The sequence below is a fragment of the Cynocephalus volans genome, chromosome 6 (assembly GCF_027409185.1).
Source record: "Cynocephalus volans isolate mCynVol1 chromosome 6, mCynVol1.pri, whole genome shotgun sequence".
Lineage (NCBI taxonomy): Eukaryota > Metazoa > Chordata > Mammalia > Dermoptera > Cynocephalidae > Cynocephalus > Cynocephalus volans.
In genome coordinates this window covers 21302835-21325229 of record NC_084465.1, presented here as the reverse complement: position 1 = coordinate 21325229, position 22395 = coordinate 21302835, and the positions used below count along the sequence as shown (strand labels likewise).

The 22395-nt window shown below is 38.5% G+C and overlaps 1 protein-coding gene across 6 annotated transcripts in view; it reads right to left on the bottom strand.

The window, feature by feature from the left end:
- Positions 1-11202: 11202 nt before the first annotated feature.
- CNOT4 (CCR4-NOT transcription complex subunit 4) overlaps positions 11203-22395 on the bottom strand; it is a 122869-nt gene continuing 111676 nt past the window's right edge. For 4 of the 6 annotated variants that reach the window (XM_063101351.1, XM_063101350.1, XM_063101352.1 and 1 more), the window contains 2 exons: positions 13282-13494; positions 11203-12587 (listed from right to left, as the gene is read on the bottom strand). In XM_063101351.1, the coding sequence (XP_062957421.1) occupies positions 12286-12587; positions 13282-13494 (515 nt within the window). In that variant the 3' untranslated portion in view covers positions 11203-12285. The remainder of the gene's footprint in view (positions 12588-13281; positions 13495-22395) is intronic. The other 2 variants (XM_063101355.1, XM_063101356.1) reach the window with 1 other exon arrangement.

Below are 22395 nucleotides of genomic sequence, written 5' to 3'. Positions count from 1 at the left end.
TAAATTTAGGTTCAGTAAATCGGTCAATGTTTTTTCTTCTGGATCTTGTGTTTTTTCTTCCGGTTCTTAAAAATGCTTTCCTTATCCCGAGGTTACAAACATATTCTTCTGCATTTTTGATATGACTGTACATTCACTGAATTGCTCATCTCCACCACCTGAGCATGACCTCTAAGAAAGAGGGATCATGTCTGTTTTATTCCCAATTGTACCCCGAACGCATATCACAGCCTAGTACCTCCATGTTCAATAAATGTTTATTGGGTGAAAAAGGATGATGTATTATTAAGTAGAAAATCCAAGCATCCCTGGAAGAAAATCAGTATGAGAAACTTGTCTATTATTAATTTTATTAAAATAATGCATTCTGTGTACATTCTATTAAATTTTACACTTAATTTTGAATTCTAGTTATTGCCAATTTGCGCAGTAATCCCAAATTTATCAAAAAATCTTGAATTTTGAAAGAAAATTTAGAGGTCAAAGAGGAATCCAACTTGTTATTTGCTGTGGCATTCCCTGTATGTCTTTATCCCCTGACAGTAGGTTGTGTAACTTCTGTGTGCCCAGCTTGCGGGCACCAATCCCGTTCCAGGACACTGACAGCCTGACTGGAGAGTGCCCCCTGCTGTTGGCCTTCCGTGGGCCTTGACCTCATGGTGAGCACTTTGATACCTTTGCTCCCTCCCAAAGCCCCAACCCTATGACTTTCTGCCATTGCTATTTGCCAGAAGCTCCTGCTAATCTTCACCACCTCCTTTCCTTTCTTTTTCTCTAAGACTGATGAGCATTTCTGAGCAACATCAAATTATTCTGCTGGGGTCCATTTCAGACATATGCTAACCTCAGCTGGGCCCCTGCTACCTGTTCACCTCTCTTGTCATCCATTCTTTACCTTACTGTGACATGCCCCACAGTGTTGTGCATTTTGTATCTTCTCAAGCTCCTAATACGGATTCCACCACCTGCCCATCATTATTCTGAGCAACGGGTTTCCTTAACATTTCTTTTCTTTATCTCAAAACCTTCTCTTATTTCTTTTGCTACTATCTTGGAGAGAAATTATCCGTCTTCCTAAGACTAAGTCTCTATGCATGCTCCCGATTCTAATTACTTATTCAAATTACTTTTCAGCTTTTTTATTCAAGTTACTTTTTCAAATAATTTTGTCTCCTCTGACTGCTAATGGGCTTATGACTTCCTTCGGTGGGGGGAAAGAAGCTTCCTTTACTGGAAACTGTGTTGTCATTATCGCTTTATCAAACTTCTTCAGTGTACACCATCTTTAACTCCAATTCTTTAACTCCTAGTCATTCTTCGTTCTTCAATCTACTGTAATTAGCTTCCAGTACCTGCAGCACTGGATTAAAACCAATCCCTTGAAGATCACTCCTGATCTCCTGCCAATAAAATTTAATAACATCCCACCTTTCTTCCTTCTTTCCTTCATCCAAACTGAATGTCAGGCACTATTCTAAGCCCTGGCTATAAACAGACAAAAAGACACGTCCCTTCTTCAAGGAGGTTACAGTAAAATAAAGGCATGTGTAAAGTACATAGGGAGATAGGATCACCTAAATCTGTCTAGTGGTGTAAGAAAAAACTTCAAGGTGCAATTTTCCAGGGTGAGAATGGGAATAGTGTGTACATTCCAGGCTGCGAAAATGGATATGCAAAGAACAGAGACACAGTCACATGAAATAGAAAATACCATTCTGTTAGGGGAGATGGCACTGGATCCCACACCAGCAAAACAAATTTCACTATGACAGTATTGGGGGAGGGGGGTTCTTGGGGAGTTTTGACAGGGAAGTGACATGACCCATTTTAGATGCTCTAAACCACAGGTGCTAGCTTGTCTGTTGTCGATTAATCACCAGCCCCACCCCCTGTAACCCTCTCCTCTGCATCACAGCTCTCAGATTCCTTCTATCAGAATCCCAGATTAGATGCTGCTAATAGGAGGCACTTACATAAAATGAGAAGGATGAAAGAGAGACACCATCACTCTACAGCAGCAGCTGTGGGCAGGTAGGTGGCCCCTCGCAGACATGTGGTTCTGGTAGTTGCTTCCCAGAGTCCTCCCGAGAATCGCCAATGCTGCAGGCAGCTGAGGGCTTTTGGGTGGAGGCTTTTCTATGACTCCCATGCTTCCAGATCTCCTGAAAGCCAGCAGGGGTCCCCTGACCTTTCCTCCTCCAGCCCTTCCAGGGGTTGTGAAATCCCTGATTTCCTGATGAAATTCTGACACAGCATGCAATTTTCAATAATTCTTGCCTAGAAGCTGTCCTACATTGACACCATATACTCAAATCTCCTTCATTTTAGACCACTCATCTGTTTTTTTCAAGATTCCCATCTCACCTCTCTCCACTATAAAGATGACTCCAAACTACATTTCTACCTCTGACCTTTCTCCTCCATATCACACCCAAATTTCCAACTATTTCTTGGACACCTTGTTGGGAAAATATAGGGAAATGGTCAGGGCCCCTCAGATGTTCACAGTCTTGCCAAGCATTTGTTGTAAATACGCACGTGCACCCAGGTGTCCTGGGTTACGGACTTTACATAAAGGATAAGTGGCTCTGATCCACGGTGCACCTGCCCCTGGGATGCCTGGGGGTGGGCTACGGGGAGGCCACTACTGCTGCCGGAGGCTGTTGTTGCCAGGGCCTCCAGGAGACCACTGCTGCTGCTGCTGAGGACTGAGCTCATGTCATCTGCTAATGGCTCCCAGGACCTTTCCCAATTACCTAGCGTGGACCTGCGTGTGAGGGGTCTGGTGACCCAGTCTGTACAATGGGTTTGAAGGGGTTGAGCCCTAACCCTGACAATACAAATGGAAACTTAGTATAACTAAAATAATGAAATGTGTTTTTGGCTTTAGCATAGCTATTGCTGTAACCTGACAATTGGCGTAGCTGTGTGGCTTTACACCCTGCACATGTTCTCCTGGATGACTAGTTAGAACCTCAAATTCAACTAATTTAAAAATAAGAATCATCTTTTGAACTCCTCCCTTCTCATGAGTCTACATTTCTTCTAAATACAACACAATTAACGATTCCAGTTTCTTCTGGCTCAAAACTGCAGCCATACTATATTTCACTCCCATTCAGGTAAAGTATTTACCAAGAGCCTACTATGTACCAGCTAGGTTCTGGGAATATAACGTTTAACAAGTTAGATGTGTTCTCTGCTCTCAGAAAGCTTACAGTGGAGGAGCTAGAAGAAAATATGAGGTGGTTGCAAAATCATTTTTCTTTTATACTTTAACTGTAGCCAATGAAGTTGTAAAAATTCTCTAGCACTTCTGAAATCTCTCTTGAATTCTTTTCTCTTCTTTCCATTCCCAGCCCCCTTATCAGCCAAAAATCTTCACCTGGACTATTCCTCTGCTTACTAGATAGACTTTTTATTGGATCATAGATTTTTTAACAATTTGACAAAATACACATGCACATACCATATCTTGCAAACAATCTTGGGGGTCACTGACAGTCCCTTTGTGGCCAAACCTTAGATCCCCTGGGGTTCTTTCAAAGAACTTTGCTTCACTGTCACTCCCGTCTTCACCATTCCCACCTAGGACTGTATATTTATAAAGCATAATGCTATCAGGTCTCTCACTACTTAGAAAATGTCAATGGCTCATTTCCAACAAAAGCAGTGCCCAACTCACCCTTCAGCCCTGTTCTCACAAGTCCCCTACATGAACCCCAAGTTCCTTCCAAACTGAGATGCAATGCCGAAACATCCCCCAGGCAATCTCATTTTGATGTCTTTCTTTGTTCAGGGTCTCCCCCTACCCAAGTCTCTATTTATCCAAAGCTCTCATTTTGAGCTACCTTGACACTTTGCATTTCTGACACTCACATTTGGCCTTGTTTTAGAGCTGACTATCCAAAACTTTTCAGTTTAATAGCAGGGATTATCTTATCTTCGTACCCCCTGAAGCACCTGGCATAATGCCTAGCCCAAAGTAGATGTTTTTAAAAATTGTTAGACTAAATTAACCCAAATCTCTTCCACATCTTAGTTGCAGTTGTGTCCTTCATCCTATTTCCTCTTCTACATAGCTGTCTTTCAAATATTCGAAGACAATTACCTTGTCCTTGTTCCTTATCTGTATAAAATCCAGAAGATATTGGCTAACTTGGTAGTCCACTGAATGTAAACACAACTAAATATAAGCACAAAATACTCAGTAATCAAGAAGTCTGTAAGAGACTTCCTATCCAACCTTTGACTTACACCCTATGATTCTGGATAAACAAATACAATATCTCTTCACACCCTCTTACCCAGCAACACTTAGCTAAAATAAGGGGGAAACAGATAATACCACCTTTATCTTAGTCATTTTATAAATAAAAACAAGAAAGCTGGGAAAGTACTTGGAGCTTTAAAACAGAAAGGGATAACGACCAAAGCCATGGATAAATGTAGTTGAGGATGGGTAACAATTAGCTCTAGCTCTGTTTATAAAATTCGTGACCCAGGACAAAAACCCAATGTCTTTGGGCCTATTTGTCTACTTTTCTTTCACATATAGCAGAGACTGATAAAAGCACAGGAATTCATGCTACTGCAACAACATAAAAAAGTGCCTCTAGAGTGTGTGTGATATATCAGGCATGTTAGTTAACGGCATTTTAGTTTTGTAAACACTAACGCTGAAAATAAGGCCACACATCATTGTTTCTCTTTAAATGCTCTTAAAGGAGCTATTTATTAGTCTTAGAGTTTTTAAATTACCCAGACCACAAAAAAAATCTATTTGGCCTATTAATTTCTACGGGTCCTGTACACCTACTTCCATTAACTGTGAAGGGAATCCATGGAAGGAGGTGCAATGACTACACTTACCAACACTTGCCTAATATACTGTTTCCCTCGGAGATGAATCAAATACAGAATATATTCTTCTTTTTTTTTTTTTTTTTTAAGATGACCGGTAAGGGGATCTTAACCCTTGACTTGGTGTTGTCAGCACCACACTCTCCCAAGTGAGCCACGGGCCATCCCTATATAGGGATCCGAACCTGTGGCCTTGGTGTTATCAGCACCACACTCTCCCAAGTGAGACACGGGCTGACCCTCAGAATATATTCTTTAGAATGGCCAATTTTTATCAGGTGTACCCTAAACATTGGTGTACCCAATGTTTATATCCTTTACCAAATCACTGTGTTACCATCAGTAGAAGTAATTATTTTGTCCTTAAAGGAATTCTAAAAATCATTTGTTCATTTCCTTAAATCAATTCATTCAGAAACAATTTTAGAAATGTATTTTCAAAGGCAATTTGTCCTGTTAGGAAACTTCCTATGGGTGTCTGCAGGCTAAGTGTGGAGTAAATTAACAATTTTTTAAGCACAAAGAAGAGAGTACTGATTCTTGTGATAAGTAAAACATTTATTTCAAATATTTCATGCTAATTACCTTCAGCCATCTTTCACTCATATGGACCACTTTGGCCACTTACAGCTTCATCTGACAAAGGCCGTATCTCACAGTTATGTTTAAGGTATATAAGCTTCCCAACTTTTAGCTACTCTAAAGGTAAAACAATAGCAAAACATAGCGCTCCTGTACCTTATTGGAAGACAATAAGTTCACATATCCTAATAATAAGGATCTTAAATCAAATGATGTTGGTAAACATTTGATAGAAAACTCAAATAACATGAAAAAACCATCTTCAAGTTTAGGTAAATCTTGTTGGAGAGCACTAAGTGAACTCAGTTCTATATTGGGTTATTACAGAATAATCTCTGTGGAAATATGAGGGTACTTCAAAAAGTTCATGGAAAAAAACAAATTGAAAGATGATACAAATCTTTCCACAAACTTTTTGAAGTACCCTCGTGTATTGTTGACTCCTATTATTACTTATTCTCAAAATACAATTCATATACAGTTAAGAGTAGGCTATTTTTTCCTCCTCTGCAATTTCTAGAATCATTCTAATTCAGCTAACTCTAGAAAATGACCCACATCTATCTGATTTGCAACACCCCACCAAAACTGCAGTAAAATTTGCCTTTAAAGCCCTGCCTAAAATTTAACCATTAAATGATCCCCTGTCTGATTACCTTTCAGAAAACAAACGGATGACTATAAATCAAAAGAGCTTTACTGGAAAAGAAGTGTTAAAAAGAGAAACCACTCCAAGGTAAACAGAAGAAGCATGGCAGGTACCATTCAGAACAAGGGATATGCGACATGTGGATATACTCATTGGCCACTAACTAAAGATCGTGCTCCCTCTACCTTACTGGCAGACAAACTATGCCTACTGGTTTATAAAATCCGAGTGCAAATCTGAGCTAAGATGGTAAACCAAACCTACATATCTGTAGTGGATTGAATTATGTCCCCCTAAAACTCACTGAAGCTTGAATTGTCTCCCCCAAGTTTTATGTACTAGAAACTTAGCCCGCACTGTGACTGTTAAGAGGGTGGGAAATCCTATTATGGTAATTGAAAGGAGGAGACTTGAAGAGGTGACTGGATTGTAGGACTGTGCCCTAGTGAATGGATTAAAAATGGTGGTCAGGGGCATGGTTCTGAGGGCTTTAAAAGGAGAGGAGTCTTTCTCTTTTCTCTCTTCTCCACCATTTTTACAATGTGATACCCTGCTGTCACTGCCACCACCACCAAGGCTCTCACCAGAAGTGCTCCCTGGACTTTGGACTTCCCAGCCTCAGAAACTGTAAGCAATAAATTTTATTTTGTTATAAATCACCCAGTTCCAAGTATTTTGTGATAAGCAACCAAAAGGGACTAATACAATATCTAATTTCATTTCTTCCTAAAAGTCCACTAAAATTAAAGAAAAAAGCTAGGGAGGACAAACAAGTAGACAACAGCAACAAAATGTAGGGGCCTAGAAAGTATAGTCATGCACCACATAAGGATGTTTTGGTCAATGACAGACCACGTATATGGTGGTGATCCCATAAGATTATAATGCCATATTTTTACTGTACTTTTTTTCTTTTGTCTTTTACTGTACTTTTTTTGTTTAGATACATATTTACCACTGTGTTATAACTGCCTACATATTCTGTACAGTAGCATGCTGTACAGGTTTGTAGCCTAGGAACCACATAAGCCTAGGTGTGTGGTAGGCTATACCATCTAGGTTTGTATGAGTGCACTATGATGTTCACACGATGAAATCACCTAATGATTCATTTTTCAGAGCATATCCCTATCATTATGCAATGCATGACTGTAGATGGTTGAGTAGACTCAACATAGCTGATTTAAAAAGGTCCAACCTCAAGCTAAGAGTGGGGAAAGCTGAGATCCAGCCCAATTTACAATCACAAAATCCTCAAGGGCACAGAAACTGACAGTACCAGGTGCCCCTAAAACTAGAAATAAAGCATGTGGGGGAGGAGGGAGCTAAAATAAAAATTACTAAGAAAGTCGTTTTAAGAAGTTAGCTCCCAGGGCCGGCTCGTGGCTCACTTGGGAGAGTGTGGGGCTGATAACGCCAAGGCCACGGGTTCAGATCCCTATACAGGAATGGCCAGTTAGCTCAGTTGGGAGAGCGTGGTGCTAACAACACCAAGTCAAGAGTTAAGATCCCCTTACTGGTCATCTTTAAAAAAAAAAAAAAAAAAAAGCTTCCCTAGATTCATTTCCCAATTCCAAACCATAGTGCAACTATACTTCTGCTAAATGGACAGATATTTGGAGACAATCTCTGGAGAGGAAAGGTCTGAAAACAGAGGGATGACATAATATATGTACAGTATAGTAAATATAGAGACCACCAACACAGCTCTGAAAAGCTAGTACTCAGACCCTTACCCTCTAGGCCAGCCATTGTAAGACTTCTTTATGGAATCTTACCAGCCTAGAGACAAGGCCTAAAGACATTGACAACAGTGGTTCCCCAATAGAGAGACCATCAGATCTTCCAATAGGGGAGTTCAAAGTTGGCAAGCTCTACTCATGTCTCCAAAGCTTCCAATCAATTTTTCAATCTTATTCATAGCAGATAACCAAGGATTACCGAGCATCTGAGAAGTCTCTAAAATAGAAGAGGAGATCAAAGCAGATAAAATCAACTTGTAGAAACATAAACAACACAAGGAGAAGAAAACAATAAATAATAAAATTAAGGGGAAACTTCCTAGAAAGAAGAACAAAAGATACAGATAGGAAATTCGTAAAAAGATAAGAAAGCAGAAGAAAAGTCCAGAAAGTTCAATATTTGAATAATGGCATTTTTAGAAAGGGAGAACAGAGAAAGTGTGTGCAAGAAATTCAATAATAAAATAAGAAAATTTCCCAGAACCAAATGAGTTGCCAGATTTTAAAAGCCTGCTACTATATGTCCACTCTGCCTAGCACAATGAACTAAAATAGGCCCACATGAAGGAACGTCATTGTGAAATTTCAGAACATAGAAGACAAACTTGCTACAAGCTTCCAGAGAGGGAGAAAAACAGATTACATATAAAGAGTGAGAGCAGTTTTGGATTTTTCAAAGGCAATACTGGAAACAAGAATATAATAGTGTTGATAACACCAAGGTCAAGGGTTCAGATGCCTTTACCAGCCAGCCACCAAAAAAAAAAAAAAAAAAAAAAGAATATAATAAAGTAATGCCTTCAAAATTCTGAAGGAAGAATATCTACAACTTAGAAGCCTGTATCCATGAAACTATCAACTGAGACAGTACAATACATATTATTTTCAGACATGCAAATTACTAAAATATTTATCTCCCGCATAACTTTCCTTAAGAGATTACTGGAGGATATCACTCCAGCAAACTGAGATTTTAAAAAAAGACTAGGGTATGAGATATAGGAATATAGGAAAAAGATCCAGATCCAAGAAAGATGAGGGAATACTAGGAATGACTGTTATGCACCAGATCTGAGCATTGTGACCCTAGAGACATATTGAGAGCTGTCAGTACCACGGTTCCCACTGCTATTACACCAACAGGCTGCTCAGTCAGTTTGGTCCAGGTTCTTTTCTGTACTTATCTGATTTTGACCAAGCTAAGTTTCTGTTCTCCCCTCCATGCCCTGGTGAATTGATCAGCTGATAATTATTTTAAACCCCACCCCTCGCCCCCAAGTGTTATGCTTTGATCTACTACAGAGGACTGGAAAGAAGCTGTGGTATGCTTCAACCTAGAAAAACAGAGCAAGCAGATTGCTCCTTCAGGCCATATTTTGGCCAGACATCCAGGACTGGGCTCACATGACATACCTGTCGAATACCTCAACTGTTAAGTCCTGTTTTCCAGTACTCACTCACTCATGACTTTGCCCACTGTCTTCCCCAGAAGAGGGCTTCTAGATATTATCAGACAAGCTAAAGCCAAACTATGACGAAAAGACTGTTTATCTTCTCCTAAAAGACTTTATCTAATAGTGACAATATGGTCCTTTCCTTACACAGCTACACTTTGGTTTATTACTCAGTTTTCAAAAACTAAACAATATATTATTCTTTTTTTTTAAAAGATGACCGGCAAGGGGATCTCAACCCTTGACTTGGTGTTATCAGCACCACACTCTCCCGAGTGAGTCACGGGCTGGCCATCCCTATATGGGATCCGAACCCGTGGCCTTGGTGTTATCAGCACCACACTCTCCCGAATGAGCCACGGGCCGGCCCCAACAATATATTATTCTTTTGCGGCTGGCTGGTAAAGCAATTGGAACCTGAGACCTTGGTGGTACAAGGCTGTGCTCTAACCAAATGAGCTAACCAGCCAGCCCAAAACTAAGTAACATTATTCAGGAATATACATATATATACATAGTAGGCAAAACTCTAAAGAAAAAAAAGATTAACACAGAAATCAAGATAATGGTTATTTGTGAATGATGAGGAGAAAAGGAAGTATAATAGGAGAGGGGCACATAGAGGGCTTTTAAGATACCGCAGGTTCTACTTTTAACCTTGGCCTACAGGTCATTACTATTTTCATTCTTTATACTTTGTGTAAAGTCACAGTGTGTTATAAAGTCTTCTGTATGTATGATTCATTAAACACACACACAATCACAGCACAACCTTGCAAGGTAGAGTTTCCCTTTTACAGAAAAAGCAATTTTTGTTGGTATATGCCCATCTCAGGATTCCGCCACCACCCCTTGGTTCAAAAAAAAGCTTTTTGACCCCTTGGTCAAAAAAAAGCCTTGATTATAATTTACTGTTACCTGAGTATTATTTGTGTGTTGGTCTATCACTCTGCAGTGCAATGTGAGGGCTGAGGAGACTGAAGCAAAGTTCGCAGGACAAAGAGCCTGTAGTTTCTAGTCCTCGCCTCTCTTATCACAGTAACATTTTGGTTAATTTTACAAAACAATTTACTATCTACATGGTCAACATCTATTTGTGGTGACATTTATTTGAGAATATCCTATTTAAGTTTCTCAAAAATTGTGTTGAAATATTTTTTAAAAACAAATTGAAATACAATGTAAAGATAAGGATAAGAAAATCAATCTGAAAGCACAGAATGTGTGATTTAGATCCACTTAATTAATCCCATAAGATTCCCTTAATGGACATGGCTGAAAACATGCTAACTCCAGCTTCGGACTTCTGAATGCAGTCCAAGGCAAGACATACAAACCATGCATATTCCTAGGATTCTGGTAGGAAGTAATTAATTTCTATCCTCTGCCCGCTTTTGGTCAGTAGTTTGGTCATCTCTCCACCATTAGGAATTCCCTAAAATGGTCAGTCACAAAACATGTATCTGTGGGTCACCTACATCAGTTTCCCAATCTCTTCCCCATCATGGCACTCACAAGGTGGTGCTACTTGTGTGGGGCATTTTGGCCTCTGCTCCTGCCAGGTCTCCCCAAGAGAACGAACATCTCAGCATGTTAATAACCCATCCATTCCTGCCACATGAAGCTTCACAGTTAGGAAGGTTTGGCCCCCATAACACAATAGCAGAAAGAGGTATCTTAAACTAAAAGCCAATGGAAGAGGAACTCCGGAGGACAAGATTGGCTGATCTTCAAAGATAGCAGTGACTGACAATAAAATGGGGTTTTTTCCCCCCTCTAATTTCTTCTTCTAAACCATCCTCCCTACTGTTGAAGATGTAAAACTAAATGAAAACATCTGATTGCTTTGACACAAAATGTTTCAAATTACATGCAAAAAATAAAAGGAAAAATAAAAACAAGAACCCAAAGGTCATCATCAAGTTTTGTTTTATTTAAGATTTTAGTTTTAATTCTGAAGAAAGAGGTACATTTCCTTGTTTTTAGTTTTAACTTCAGGTTATAACCAGGTGTTTGTCTTCTTTTCTCCTGTCTTTTCAATACTGCACAAATGTCCAGAAACTACAGGGTTAAGTAAAAGCTGCAGGCAAGGAGGTCAGAGATTTGCTCCTGACGGTGATCAGATGGCCCCAGAGCAGTGCTATCTTAGAGTGCCCTAGTTAGGTGAATTTAAGGGAAAAGAAAAAAAGATTCTGACAGAGGAGAAAGACTGAAGAAATCACTTGTATTTCAGCTCTTATAAGTATTAAATCTGTGAATACTTTTTTTCTTTAGGACATTTGAATTTACTTTAAATCTATAGCCAAAAATTTTTTCTCCTTTAAAAAAAAAATCACTTCTCCCCTTCTTATAAACTTTTTAGCAATAAGCCAGTTACTATTACAGATCAATTTGTCTTTCTATCAACTTCCAATAAATTCTTTTGCTTAATGACACAATCAAGTCCTCCCCATCAACTCACCAAAAGAATTAAGAAATTAAATTAAATTAAAAGCATTTCCCTGCAATAGTGATAAGCTGAATACAAGATGGATGCCAGGACCACTGCTTTCCCGCATGCATTTAGCAATCTCATTTAAATTAACCTGGTTTTCTAAATTCTGCAGTTGATAATGCATTTCCTTGAACTTTCCTAGAGATTAATCGCCATTTTCTGCTAAGCAGATTATGTCATTATTATGCGCAACAAACAGTAATTTTCTAAGTATTGAGACTGCCCTTCGATTTCTTTTTTTTCCCTCTCCTTATAAAGGCATTTTTAGAAACATTCAACAATGTCATTCAAATGCTGGATCAACAGAAACTTTTACAATTTAAAAGAAAAGATGGCAATGACCCTGTGATCACATTGCATCTGGGGGCAGGGAGAAAAAAAAATTGATCAGGAACTGGATTCTTCAGAACATAAGAGATGAGAAGGGAGCAGTGGGTGGGCTGAGAGGGAGAAAACAGGGTGGGACAAATCCTGCGTTTGCTACTGGCTTCTCCCCTTTGCCTAGTGGCGGTCCAGTGTTGAACTCTGCAGTAAATCTGTAGGGGTTTTGCTGGGGGGTCTGAAGGCTGTCTGAAAGCCTGGGGGTGGGGAATGGAAGTTGGAAGGGTTTGAAGGAGGAGGGTAGGGATTCCAACTGGCTCTGTGCAGAGGGATCTGTGTGCTGAAGGGGGCGCTGTGGTGGGTTTGTGATGGAGCAGCACTGGGGCCGTCCATCTCTGTGAGGGCCTGAAGGGATTTTAGCCAGTGTGGAGGATTGTCATCTTGAAGAGAGTCTAAACTGTTTCCTGAAGTTGCTGGAATACCTAAGGAGAGAAAAGAAAACAAGAGAGCAGTTGGTAAGTTTGTGCAGAAAGAATAAGAACTTGGCCAAACAAATTTAAAAAACAAAGTGATTAGTTTATCCAAAAAGAAACACAGAAGAAATTATGATCTCAACCTCCTTGCAAATAAGACCTTTTAAATCTTATGTTCCTTTCATCCTCCTCTAAAAATAACCAAGATTTATTGTCAAACAAACCCATGCTTCCTCTTCAACTACAGAGACTTTGTCCCCCACTGTCACAGAGGTGGAGCTGCAATAACGATTCCCCAGAATTGTGTGACGGTATTTCCCAATTGTGCTTCTCCTTCTCTAACAGGGACAGGTACACAGAGAGCCTTATAATAGAGAGCTTTATTAAAAAGTGGAGTATGTTTCTTTTAAGAAGGATAAATCAGATCCTTTTGCACTTTGAGGCCTACAAAATACACACATGCTGCCAGACGGTAACACCTACTTAGACCAAAAGAAGCAACCTAAGCACCAATGCCTTCTTGCACGGCTATGCCGACAGGTTAACTGAGACCACATGACCTTGAGAAGGGAATAAGCCATCCACACTTGTAGCTTTGTGGAAAAAAAACCCAAAATTTATGTTGAAGAGACTTCTGTGTTTAATTTGTGCTAAAAACCAAATTGATGGTAGTCAGTGCAGCTGAAGGGAGTGAGAAAGTTACCTGTGATGATGGCTGGGTCTGTCCAGCTGCCAGGGCTGTCCCAACTCAGGCTGTCGGTGGTGGCAGTGTTGGACGTTGGTGCACTGTGGTTGGCGTTGGAGGGGGAAGAAGAATTGGGCAGTCCACCAAAGTTGATGTTAATGTTGGGTAGAAGTGCCCTTAGCCCGTCCTGCCATTCCTTCATATTTAAACTCTCTACAGAATTGCTGTTGTCTGGGAGATTTACCAACAAAAAAATGAAAGATAAAAAAAAAAAATAAAAAGCTGATGTTAGAAACATATGTTGTTCTTTAGTGGTTAAGCGGGAGAAGAATTATTCTTTCTTTATTGAGCACTTAAAATGCGTTGTCCTAGCAAGATAAACTTGGTTAGGATTTTGCTCGTGAGCTCAGAGCCCCTTAAACAAGTGAGGGAACACTTGCTCAAAGATCAAAAGAGGGAGCTTCTTTGTCTCTACTGCATCTTCACTATTATGTGTTTATAAATCAATAATCCAGTTTAAAGACTCAATGCTCCAGAGCACAATTTAGTTCCAGCTATATTATGAAGTTTCAGTGAGGCATTTAGCCAGCTGAGCTGATTTACACTATAAAAAAACCAAAGTCTGAGAAATTCAATATAGGAGCTCATTTCTGAGCCAGTTAAATGGAAGAAAAAGTCATTTCATGAAGAATAAGCATAAGCCAATAGTAAAAGAAAAATAATTAAGTTCTTCCTGATTATAAAACTGGTAATGCATTTCAGAGGAGAAAGGCAGTAATGAACAGGCTTTTGAATTTTAAAAGAATATTTTTTCATTAGTCACAAAGGCCAAGGAGGCGGGGGCTAAGATACCTCTCAGATGGAATAATTTCCAACACAGTCTGCCTACTCTTCTCCAACAGTTCTACCAATCATTTGAAACCCGAGTCCCAGGGTCCTACAGTTTTCTGGATCTATTTATGAATTGCCTCAAACATGATAAAACACTATTAATGTAAAAAGGCTTTTTATAAATTGTGACTAAAGTAACTTGATCTACTATTCCCCAGAATCCATATAGTATAACTACCTGGTTGGGAGGAAAAGTAACTACTTAGAATAATTGTTTTATTGAAAATAGGAATGTAGGTCAAACTACCAGCTGGAGGACTTTTGGTTTTTGGCAGCTGGCTGGTATGGGGATCTGAACCTGTGACTGTGGTGATACCCGCATCATGCTCTCCCAAGTGAGCAAACCAGCCAGCCCCCAACTGGAGATTTTGAACAAAGCATAGAAAAATATTTTTGGTTCTACAGAATTGACTACCAATCAACAGTGAGGAGGAGGAGGATATTCTATTTGACAGTCAACGCTATTTGGTGAATTCTAATTTTTTATAATTTTGCTTTGCACTAATCACTGACCTATGTCAAATTATGTCATTTTACATCAAGTGAAGTATTTAATTCTTTAACCTTATTTATAAAAAGACAAAAAACTACAACCAAACCCAGTGAAGTTCATCTCTGAATTAAGATGAAGAAAAAGTACTTTACACTATACAGACAATAGAAGGAAAATAAATTCTTGAAACCTACTTTCATTTCATAATCAATGTAATTTACTAAACCTCACCCTTCTTATATTTGCATACCATTTTACATTTGCATTGTGTTGTACAATTTACGTGGCACCCTCACAGTCAGTTATTTCTCTTGATCCTCACAACAACCCTGTGAGGTAGGCAGAGGAGGAGGAATAATCTGCATTTAACAGATAAAGGAATAGACTCATGAATAATTTGTCCAAGTTCACAGAACTTGTTAATGAGAACTTGAACCCAGACCCTCTCTGAGATTTAAAAAAAATAATAATAATACCAAGCTCTCTATCTACTTTGTGTAGACTATTAATTTACATTTTAATGGGTTAAATATTTAAAGGAAAACCCAGGGACCTATGAGACCCATGATTAAAAGGAGGCATAAAAGAAACAGAAGCATTACAGTATGTCCAATGGTCATTATTAGCAAGACAGAGAAATACTGTGGCTGAAGAAACAAACTGGACTTTGCACCCAGGAAAAAAAATTTCTAAACAAGAATACAATCATCAGAGTTTCCCTCTGGCTCCCTAACTGCATGAGGCACAAACAGTACCACACTGATAACAAATTAAAGTCCTAGAATACCCTCAATTACAGGAAGGTTTGGTGGCTATGACACATTCTAGCCTTTAAAGCAGTCAAACTGTCAGGCTGAATAACTTAATATTGTGTAATTAGCCAAAACCTGAACTCTAAATAAGAAAAACTCCTAGAAGGGAAATAAAATCCTCCTAAAATAAAAAGATGACATATAAATAAAAAGATGACATGGGAAAAATTTCAAGAAGATAAAGGCTCTTGAACTAGGTGGTCACAGTCACTAAGAAGTCTAAGCAGGTGATGAGCCTCTCTCTTTCTTCCACTAAGAGAACAAGAGAACACTTCCATAACTCACTCGGACCAATTTGCTCCTTACATTTGCTTTATAGTTACTAAGTGAGAAACAAAATTAAGAAATACCTAATTTTGCATTAACAGAATAACACTTGCATTTACATAAAGGTTATTTAAAAATCAGTATTACAATAAAGTCAAATGACAATAAAGGCAGGGGATATATGAGATCTCTCTGTACTTTCCACTCAGTTTTTCTGTGAACCCGATAATACTCTAAAAAATATTCTCTAAAAAATAAAATCTATTTTTTTTTAAAAAGTACATTTGTTGCTCTGATTTTAGGCTTAATAAAGTCAAACAAGAGGATGTTAGTCAAAGAAATTTAGGCATGGCATATGATATAGAAACAGTGAGAAACTTAGATCCTCCCAGGTACACTATGATTATAAGATACCTTGGGAAATAAGTTGGCTAGTTTATAACTCTTAACAATCTTGGCCAAAAAAAAAGGCATGTGCCTAGACTTTTTGGAAGCCTGATAGCATGAATGTGTGGTTTACAGTGAAGTTGCAAGTGTTACAGGAAGTGGACTGATATCTTTAGCTCTTGGAATGGGACCATATTCCAAGTAGCTTAGAAGAAGAAAAGAAGGTTTTCTTCACTGTTTTCTCCACTATCGCCATGCCAAGTGTTGGCACAAATTAAGGGAGAGAGAAAGGAGATCAGCTACATCTTAACCCCATCAAAATGGCTCATCTCAGTCCAGCTGCACCTGGAATCACCTCCTTTACCCACCTCTGACCCAAATTTGTTTTGTCTGCAAGGAGTTCTGGTAATTCAGAAATACGCACAGCAGGATTTATCAACCTCACCACACTGACATTTTGGACTACATAATTTGTTGTTGGGGGGCGGGGGCTGTCCTATGCAGTGTGGGGCGATCAGCAGCATCGCTGGCCTCTACCTACTGGATGCTGGGAGCATCAATCCCCCCAGTTGTGCCAACCAAACTTGTCTTTAGACATCACAAATGTTTCCTGTGGGGGAGGGAGAGGCCCCCCCAGCTGATAACCACTGACAAAAAGGAAGTTGATTCCTTTGTTTCTAGAGCTGTAAATGATCCCCTCAGATACACACTCCCCTTTCAAATAATACCAGGACTTTGACCACTGACTCAGCTTGATGCAACTTTGTTTCCCTTTATTTATATAGGACTTCACACTGGGGTACAATTAAATATATACAAGTCTGTGGGTCTAATGGAGAAAACATTGGGCTGAAAATTGCAGATCTGTTGTATAAGGCAGCTTGACACTGGGTACAATATAACCTTCAGCATGTATCATCATACTTAGTCTCTTAATATCCCAGGACCTTACTTCATAAGTAGGAATAACATCTGCTTTACTCACTCATAAGGATAAAACAAAATAAGAGAAGGAAAAGCAATTTGAAACACATTTATTACTTGATAAATGCCTAACAACGAGTGCTTCTCTAGTGGTCAATATTGAACACATAGTAAACTTTCCAAAAAGCCAAGGCAGGGGATTTCTTACTTGCCAGGAACTGGCCCTGTGCACAACAGTCTCCTCTTCAGAACTCAGCGATAACACCCATCATTCTCACAGAAGTACTGTGTAATCAATCTAATATTCCTTCTTATCACCAAAACATTGCAAATACAAATAAGATGTGGGGAAGTACTTCAAACTTTCCACAAGAAAGACTTGAAAAGACCAAGCAAAGCACAAGGAAAACCAAGTTACCAAACATATATTAAAAATGATACTAACTTTATTTTTAAAGCATTTAATTAGTAATAGTATAACACACAGAGGAAGAACTATTTATTTTTAAAGACTTGCTAATATGTTTAAAATTTTATGATGTTAAAAAAACTAATTTTACCTTACAATATATAAATATGTACAACAAAACACTTTTCAATTTTAAACAATTTGAGGGCAGGTGAGGGGGTCAAGTTGTAGTAGTTTATTTTTCAGTGTGGGACGCAAAGACATACAATTTAAAGTACTTTTAAGATGTCATTTACCACACCCTCATATTCTATTGTGTAAGAAATATTAGCATACTTTGTTTACCTGACTCAGAAAACCTTTTATTAAAGAAGAAATTATGGTTAAATTTCTGCCAGCTTGCTGGTAGCCTAACAACCAATCTATAACAAGTTGATCATCATACACTAAGTGAGTTAACAAATCTAGTTTTTAGCAACAACAATAAAAAAATCAGTATAAAATACATGTGTTAAGGCTGCTAAGCTAATTGTCAATGCAACTCTACTGAACCTATAGTGTGCAAGGAACACAAAAGCACTTAAATCATGACTTCTGTTCTCAGGGAGCTTAAAGTCCAGATGGAGAGACGATGAAAATACATGAAAAGTCCAACAAGTGCAATCTGAAAAAGCTACAGAAGAAATGTCCAGCGTTGTACATGATTATAAATGCTATCAAAGTTCAGTAAAAAGAGAGGCCAGTTGGGCACACGTGTGGGAAGGTGCTGGAGGGTGGAGAACAGCAGCATTCATGGAGCTGATGTTTTAGTTACAGGCCCCCATGCACTTGAAAATCTCACAATGGGTTGAAACTATCTTTAATATTTCCACATTACAGTGGGCTAGTCCAACTACTTTCTAGAAGTATAGAGAAAGGCATTATAAGCAACGACTTTATTATAAGATAGTGACTTTATTGTAAGGAAAAATTAGGCTGTGTTCTGACATCAGTCCTTTCACAGGACATTATAAAACGGGAAAAGACAAATGGCTAGGGCAGGTGCACACAGCTAGCACTGTAGTGGCCAGAGTGGGTTTCTTTCCTTTCTGTTCCTCAGACTAACTGTAATACATTAATTATTATGAGATGCAGAATTATAGACAGCAAAATGTGGGCAGACTGCTCCTTACAATAAGTTATCACTGGTGTAACAAGCCAATGAATTGTTGCAGTTTGCATAAAATCTTCACCCGAAAGAATGGAGGAGGTTGAGGGGGCAAGGCACTAAGACAATCCATCCCTCCCAGCCTGATTTCATCTATTTTATGTATTAGAGTACCATATAAGATTGCATTTGAAAACTATGATCTGCTGCTAAAACAGTGAAGACATAGATCTCTGTACAATGACAACATGGTGAGATAAAACACATTTAAGCCCTAAAAGACCTTCCAGGTATTTGTTTCTACTAATACACCTTAGTACCACCAAATCAGGATATTATGTCTTCTTGGAATTCTTGGCCTCTACTTTATTTCTGATGCCCCCTCCTCAAGGTCTTTTTATTAAACATAAACACACAGGCCTTATTAATTAAGCTAGCTGATGCAACTAAATCCACAAATCCATAAATCTCTAGTTTTCATGGTTGGATAGGGGTAGCTGGCTCATGCATTTGGTCTGATGCTTAGGTTTCTACTGTAGACTGCAGTACCTGGGGCCAGAGACCTCATATTTCAAGTTAAATTGCTCTGTGACAGCGGTCAGACACATTTCAACTGGGAAGTAGTCACAGAGTCTTAGTCACAAAATATTCCTAAAAGAGTTTCTTCTGCACTTCAGTTTTTAAGGATATATAGTGGTTATTCCCCAAAGCCCCAATCTACAATCTTCACTGTTGTCCTTTCCAGTTCAAAATCTGAGGTTAGGTTGCTTTAACAAATCTTTCTTGATGCAAGTGGTTGTACATCAGAGACCTAGTTCCCATTATGGTTACTCTTTGTCAAAATTTGAAATCTTCATACATTTTCAGAAAGACACAGGTAACAGCCTGTCTTAACCACTGCACTCCCCCCCCCCCCCCCACACACCCACATACGTTGCCCTGTTATACACTATTCCCTACTGGTTTTGGGATGGAGTCCATTTCCATCAGTATTTGACTTCAAGAAAGCCTAAACTTCCTCAGACCTCAAAAATGTATCTCTAAGTGACTCAAGTGTAAATGAATCATGCCAAACCAAACATTAAAGAGAAGACAAAGTTTGTCATAGTGGACCTTAAAAGAAACTCTTCATGATATAAGTGTGCTGTACTTTGGGACAGTCACTAAAATAATTTCAGTCTATTAACTAAAATTTGCAAGGATGACTTCTTTGTGAATGAATTCATCATAAAATCAGTTTATAAAAAAGACCAGTACTGCAGAGCAGATTTGCTGAGGCACAGACGAAATCTTAAGGGTTTCATAGATCTGCAAGTAGAGGTTAGACGAAGTAAATTTTAAGAACACAAATGAAAGAAGAGTTCTGAGCAAAAATGAAGAACTTGAACAAAGTAATAGCAAAAAACAAATTAAAAAAATAGCAAAAAAATTTGTTCACGCTAGTGGAAGGAAGTAGAAATGACATAAGCAGAAAAACCTGGGAGGATTAGCAAATATGATTTTGTGCTTTCTGTACATTATTTCCCATCATTCTCCATGTCTAGAATGCAAGCAAATATACTTTAAAAAAATCCAAAGTATCAAAACTGTGTAAATAAATGCTTTTTTAACAAAAAAATATTCTACTATCTGTACAGGATAATAAAAAGGTCCATAAGATATATTCTACCCATTTTTCTACTCCAGACAGTATTCATTCACTCACCATGCACTCTGTGTACTCAACTACTTTAGCACCAGCAATCCAATGAGGTTAAGTAGTAGCTTCATTTTACAAATGAGGAGGCTGAGTAGGTTCTGGTAGTTTAAAGAATCTGCCCAAAGTTATAGAGTTGAAAAGTGTACAAGTCAGTAATCAAAATCAGTCTGACTCTAAAACATTTGCTCTTGCCACCAAGGACACTACCAAACAGTCCTTATCCTGGCAGGACTCATGGGCTAACAGAAGGGGAGGGCAGACATGTTTAAGGAACACGTGATAGTGATAATAAATGCTATTCTAGTATGAACAAAGTCCTATGGGCATAAAGAAGGAAGTGAATGATTCTGCCACTCTGTATGTAGGATAAACAGAGACTGGAGAAGCATCAGAGGAAGAGAAGCTGATTTGGAAGTGGGAAAGGGTATTCATGCAGAATAGAGGGTAACACAGGCAGCAAATCATAAAATGTAGTGGGAACATTTCAACATACAAGTAGATTGCACGTGTTTTGCACAAAGTGTATTTTTTCTCTTCTAGAATGTTCCTGTAAGGATCTATAAATCATTTTTTGGAGGAGGAACAGATCATCTAATGAGAACCAGAAGACATCAAGATGATTGCTTTATGAAGGACCTAAGAAAGCAGAAATCTAAGGAAAAACAAAACCAAAAAACTCATGGAAAGGTGTTTATGTGTAAAGCTATATACAAAATGAGGAAAAAGTAAATCTGAAAATTTAATACAAAAGATACATATATTCTTACAATCGTCATAGACTGGATCAGATGGAACCTGAACCAGAATATGCAAGCAACAGAGCTAACAGAGGGCGAGGGACAAAAAATCCACATAAGAAATCTGCAAAGCCTGAAATGAGAAGCTTGTAGGAAAGCATTTAAGTGAGAACAAAGCCCTGTGAGGAGATTCAATGACAATCAAGGGAGTTTACAGTCAAGGAGAGGATATAAGATCACCAGAATATTCACCACAATATGATTTCCCCATAACAAATTACAAAATTGCAGAGACGTGGAGGGTGTCAACTACCCTAACATCTTTGTGGTCTAAATATGTTAGAAAAAAATAAACCTGATAAAATGTCCCTGGCCAACCATCTCTTTTCCAAGATAGAAAAAAAGGAGAAAACTTTTATTCTGGACTTAATTTGGACCAACAAAGAACTGGTTGGCTATTATGAAAATATTACCAACCCTAGGAGTATATAATTTTAGGATTTACAGAAGCAAGGAATGAGAATAACCCGAATTGAGTTCTTGGGTGGCAAGCATCCTGGCTACTTTCACAATTACCACAGTGTACTGCAATCATTTGTTTACATGTTCATTTTTTCCCACTAGACTGAGTTCCTCCAGGCTAAGGGCCTTGATTTAATCATCTCTATATAGTGAACGGCATCTGAACCTGAACCTCAGTAGGTACTAAATGTTTCCTAAATCAACAGCCCTGAACATCTGCTTCCAGATTTTTTTAAGAAAACAACATTCATTCCAAAACAGGTCAGAAAAAGGATGGGTAGGGATGGTCCCATGATTATGGGGAGCAGTAATTCACAGGCCACAGCAGATGCCAAAACATGACATTCTGACTACATAATAATAAATAATTCTAAGAAAGAAAAGTAAGAAATTCAAAGAAGCCAGTTTCTGCAAAAGGAGAATCTGATGGGATGAGATTTGAAAACAAAGCTTAAAAAGATGGATAGAAGTATATAACCTACCTGTATATAACAGTATCATAATTCTTGTGGATTTAAATCAGAATCCACAATGATTGGAGGCATGTGAAAAATGCTGAAGGCAAGAAAAAGCTATGCTTGGAATAAGGAGAAAATTAAGAAAGGCCACTGTTCAGCTTGATTTCAAAATTTTAAGTCATGAGAAAAGGCAGAACAATGTAATTCCATGTTCATTTTGCTTATTTCCATCTTTATAAAAAAGTACAATCTTCAAATCAAAAGGACAAATTAAGCATTGTGGAGAAGGGAACTGTAAGTCAGAAGAGATGTAAAACAGTAAAAGAGCATCTACGCAATTTAAATGGTGTTTAAATTTCTAGGTGCAAAATCAATTGTATCCCAGG